This window comes from Centruroides sculpturatus, unplaced genomic scaffold (genome assembly GCF_000671375.1).
Source record: "Centruroides sculpturatus isolate CEXI.00-Female unplaced genomic scaffold, Cexi_2.0 scaffold685, whole genome shotgun sequence".
Classification (NCBI taxonomy): Eukaryota; Metazoa; Arthropoda; class Arachnida; order Scorpiones; family Buthidae; genus Centruroides; species Centruroides sculpturatus.
The window spans coordinates 5,997-10,909 of NW_019385243.1; the positions used below are offsets into that span (position 1 = coordinate 5,997).

Genomic DNA, 4,913 nt, shown 5'->3' on the forward strand with positions numbered 1-4,913 from the left:
ATTTTAGAGGTCCAGTACCGCTAGTCATAAATTTCGGAAAGGAGTTCAGTGCCAATTAAAAGTTCGCACTAAGCACTATCTGCAAGTCGTACGTTCAATTGCACATGTCCTTGTCTCCTATGGATACCAAAATCTATATGTTTATGTATTAGCGTATTAATATTTTCAGTTTTCTCTGCATTTTGTAGCACTTCTGTATTTATTGAGTGGTATCAATCCATTTCAGTATAATACGGGAACAGTCCACTAATTTCCTGTTTTCAAGATTACTCTATGCATTTATACTTTTCGTCGTCAGGTTGACTTATACCAAAATGACAAAATAAATTCTGATTATTATCTATCCAAAAACATAATCAATATGTTTAATATTTAATCATCATCTCAATATTCACCAAAATATTACCAAATTCATTTAATTAATATCTATATATTTCTTACAATACCTACTAATAATTCTTCAAACATACCCTTATTGTAAAATAAAATATCAGTACATACAACGTTAAGTACATAGTAAAGTATACTCATTAAAGTTTAAATGAAACTAATAAACTTATAATACTCTTAGTTACGTATAATCTGATTTGTAATCTTATAGATGCTATCTGCTAGTTTATTAAAGGCATTGTAAATGTCCTGATTAGCCCATATATCAGAAAGTTTGCATGGCCAGTTAATGCCTTGTTCGTCCATAAAGATCCTCATTTCCAATCTCTCTCTGCAGAACATAACACAGTCGTAGAAATAGTGTTCTGAACCGTCAGTTATATGACAAGTAGGACAAGTATCGTCATTTCTAGATGTAAATCGAGTTAAATATGAGGCAAATTTTCCATGGTTGGTAAATATTTGACTTGTGATGTGACTAGGATAAAAATACTTAATTGAATAAAAGTGTTTCAAATCTGGAATAAATTTATAGGTGATATGGGAACTGTTTTGATCCCATTGTTGCTGCCATATCTTTATAGTCTCTTCCCAAATTATTTTCTTTAAGGTGTTAACACTGAGTTTATCGTATTCAATAGGTAGCGCTGTATTCTCAGCAGCATATTTGGCTAGCATATCGGCTCTTTCATTTCCAGTAACGCCTTGGTGCGCTTTGACCCAGTGTATTTTAATATTACACGTTGCATGGCGTATTAAATTTCGTATATCTTCTGCTAGATGGTGTAACTTATTACTATAAATAATGTTATATGCCGAACGTGAGTCCGTATATAAAATTATTGTCTCATTATTCTGGGTTTGTATAGTCCACGTAATTGCCTTTTTAATAGCATAAAGTTCTGCTTGAAAGATAGTACATCTTTCATGTAGACGTATAGATTGATTATAAACTTCGACATTATTTTCATAAACAACAAAGGAGGAGCCAACTTTGCCATCATGTCTGGATCCATCAGTGTAAATAACCAATGTTCGATTATTCGTATCTGAATTATCGTGTTCCATTGAGATACTATAAGTACTGATTTCACTGAAGGGATATGTCCATTCAACCTCGTCATGAGTAATATATATAGAATCTATTTGTATAGTTTCTCCCTTTTTAACTTGCTGTATTTTGTTTCTTTGTTCAATGTATAGATCCAGAGGTGGTTTCCTTGCAATGACCTGTAGACTTGCGTTACTAGTTGTACGATAAGCTTTAGTTATTAACATAAGAGCACGTCGCTGTGAAGATATTAATTTACGTCTTACATGCACTTTTCTTGCAGCCCAACCCCATACACCAAAACCATAGTTCGAAAGCGTTTATCTTCCTTCTGTCCGTTTTCTATAGATTCCAAGTTTTACATTCATATATGACCATAGAAAAAATAATCGCGCTAACTAATCTGCATTTAATTTGGAGGCAAGTGTCTTCGCTCTTCTAAAAGCTGTTCATGCTGATCATCGAGGACAATGTGTCTTCTGATTTCACGACTGCAATCACCATTACGGTTGATTTTGGACCCGAGGAATATGAAATCTTTCATTACCTCGATTTCTTTACCGTTGATCATTATTTTGACTTTCGTATTCTGTGCAGTAGTCATTATTTTGGTCTTCTTGAAGTTAAGAAGCAGTCGTACATTTGCACTTTCGTGCTTGACTCTTAGAATCAGCTGCTCTAGATCTTCCTGACTTTTCGCGAGAGTGGTAACATTTGCATATCAAAGATTATTGATGTTCCTGCCTCCAATTTTCACTCCAGTGTTAGACTGATTCAAATCTGGTTTCCTCGTTGCCATCTCTGCATACAGATTGAACGGTGATGGTGAAAGGATACAGTCCTGGCGGGTACCCGTTCTGATCTTGAACCAGTGTGTATCACAATATGGAGTCCTTACAGCGGCTTCTGTTTAGAATATAACGATCGTATGAGCTGGGTGAGATGCGGTGAGATTTCCATTTCCTTGAGGCACTTCCACAACTTGTCATGATCAATACAATCGAAAGCCTTTGAGTAATCAATGAGACACATGTATAGATCTTTTTGGTATTCCCTCGCTGTTTCCATCATCCAATGAAGGTTAGCGATATGATCAAATGTGCCTCTTCCTTTTCGGAAATCTCCCTGTCTGTGGTTGAGTACTTGTTGAATGATCTCCAGTAGAGTCTTACTAGCGTGTGAAATCAGAGCGATGATGCGATAGTTGGAGCAATCTTTGGTATCCTCTTTGTTGGTATGGGGATAAAAATACATCTTTTGAAATCCTTTGGACATTGGCCATTCTTCCACACATTTCGGCACAGTGCTGTTAAAACATTTAATGGTAAAGGTTTCAGTAACTCTGCTGATATTTCATCCATTTCTGGGGCCTTGTGGCTAGCCAGCTGTTTGAGTGCCCATACCACCTGTTCTAAGATATCTGGCTCCAGCTCTGTAAGTTTTTCCTCTTCAATACCTTGGGTATCAACTTCCGTTTTACTGACGTAAAGATGCTCTGTGTATTGCTTCCATCTTTATTTGTTTGCGTGTTGATCATGTAATTCATGACCATATTGGCCATTGACCACTGCTTACGTGCGATAAATGGTGTTCGTGCTTTCTTCATATAAGCGAAGCAAATCATAGCCTTCTAAATTAAATATGATTTTTATGAATAAAAGTTTTTTCGTGTGCAATACTTGCAATTATAAGTAATATTTCTACTGATTTAATAAAGCATGAAAAAATATATTAAATGAGCTTACTCGAATGAAGAAGTTCTTTTTAACATAAGGCGTTTATTTCAAATGAAGTTTTCCCATATGTTTTCATGAAATTTAGCATTTTACAAAGTAATAATATTTCTATTTTATATGTTAATTTCAGAAATCAATTTAAAAATTTAAATTTATTTGTCTTACCTTCATTTTAGTTTCTAACGGTAGATCGGCTGAACATAATTTATCGATTTCGATGAACTTCTCGTACAGCTTGAAAAATTGAAATTATTATCATAAAGAATAATTCTTGTATAAATTCTTATGTATTATATAATTATATAATATATGCAAATGTATATCCAAATCAAAGGAGATTTTCTAATAAATTAGAATATTTACTAATTGAGATATCATACCAATTGTTTTTTTATTTAAAACAGAATTCGACCTGAAAACAGAGAAATTTAAATAGTTTAATTCTTTAGTAAAAAGTAATAAAGTAACAATGAAATATACAAATCTTATTCAAATATCATTTTAATCGTTCTTTCTCTCCTGTAACGTAGAGATCGTAAGTATAACCATTTTCCTAATTTATAGGCCTACTTATAATAATACATGGGCATTGACAATTACTTATCATTTTATGACAAATTGTTAAAAAAATATAAATTCTAAGCAAAAGGTAAAAAAAATTCAAATCAAATCAATAATTAAAAGTAAAACGTTAAATTAAATTCGATTGCTATTTATTCCCAAATAATAAATTAAATGTAATAAATTAAATGAAATTAGTAATGAAACACATTTAAGAGTTTATGATGACAGTCTCTTAAGTCATCATCGTTACAACATTGAGAACAGCATAAAACAGAAATTTATTCGTTCTCTGCGTTTATAGGTTAAAATTTTTAAAAGTAATTATTATCAGATCTCCAGAATAGGATTGTTTATGAGCTATTTTTATAAATCGTTGAATTTCCGAGCAAAGTCGAAAATTTCAAGGAATAGAAGTTGATTGTCTGAGTTTAATTAGCTTTTCTAAGAGACTGTTTTAAAAATCTGATATCAAATAAATAACTCAAGAAGATTACAGTGAAGGATAATAGCATACAACAAGTTGCACAATATTATCTGAAATCAAATGGCTTTAGATAAATATTCGATCGATACTTCAAAAAGATTTGTATAACTCAATTTTTAGTAGCAATTAATTACTGCATGTACAGTACAAGCGCTTATTGAGCAAACCAAAATATTTTATTAACCAGTAGCGTAGCGTAGTGGGAGTGGCAGAGGCGGCCCGCCCCGGGCGGCACTTTTTAGGGGGCGGCAAAATTACGTTTTAGCGGGCGGCAAAATTTGACAATAAATAATAATAATATCTTGTAAGAATTTGAACCATTTTATTTCATATTTTCGTCCACCTACGACACGGACCGATTGAAATGAGCACGGAATACCATACCATACCAGATAGTTTGGGAATCGACTCGCCGTCCGGGGATATCGTGCGCGACCTGTTGACTTTTTTTTTGTTTCTACTATTTATTCGTATATATATACACCTCCAATATCCAATACAGCTAGGTCACTTGCGTTACTCCTATCCAAGTCTCACTAGTCGCTAACTGTAACTGATTTAGAACCGGCATGCACTGCACATTATTCTTCGCATTGCAAAATGACATACGCATGCGTCAGGAACTTCTATTCGAACAAACCTCACCTGCAGTCCGGGTCGGCGATTTTAATAAGGTGGCAACACTAGC

General features: G+C 33.6%; 2 protein-coding genes across 2 annotated transcripts; both read right to left on the reverse strand.

The window, feature by feature from the left end:
• Positions 1-567: 567 nt before the first annotated feature.
• LOC111636654 lies at positions 568-1,668 on the reverse strand. Its single transcript, XM_023381939.1, has one exon. It carries the CDS (start codon positions 1,666-1,668, stop codon positions 568-570), a length of 1,101 nt encoding a protein of 366 aa, XP_023237707.1.
• A 667-nt stretch (positions 1,669-2,335) lies between these two features.
• Positions 2,336-2,716, reverse strand: LOC111636637. Its single transcript, XM_023381919.1, has one exon. It carries the CDS (start codon positions 2,714-2,716, stop codon positions 2,336-2,338), a length of 381 nt encoding a protein of 126 aa, XP_023237687.1.
• Between the last annotated feature and the right edge of the window lie 2,197 nt (positions 2,717-4,913).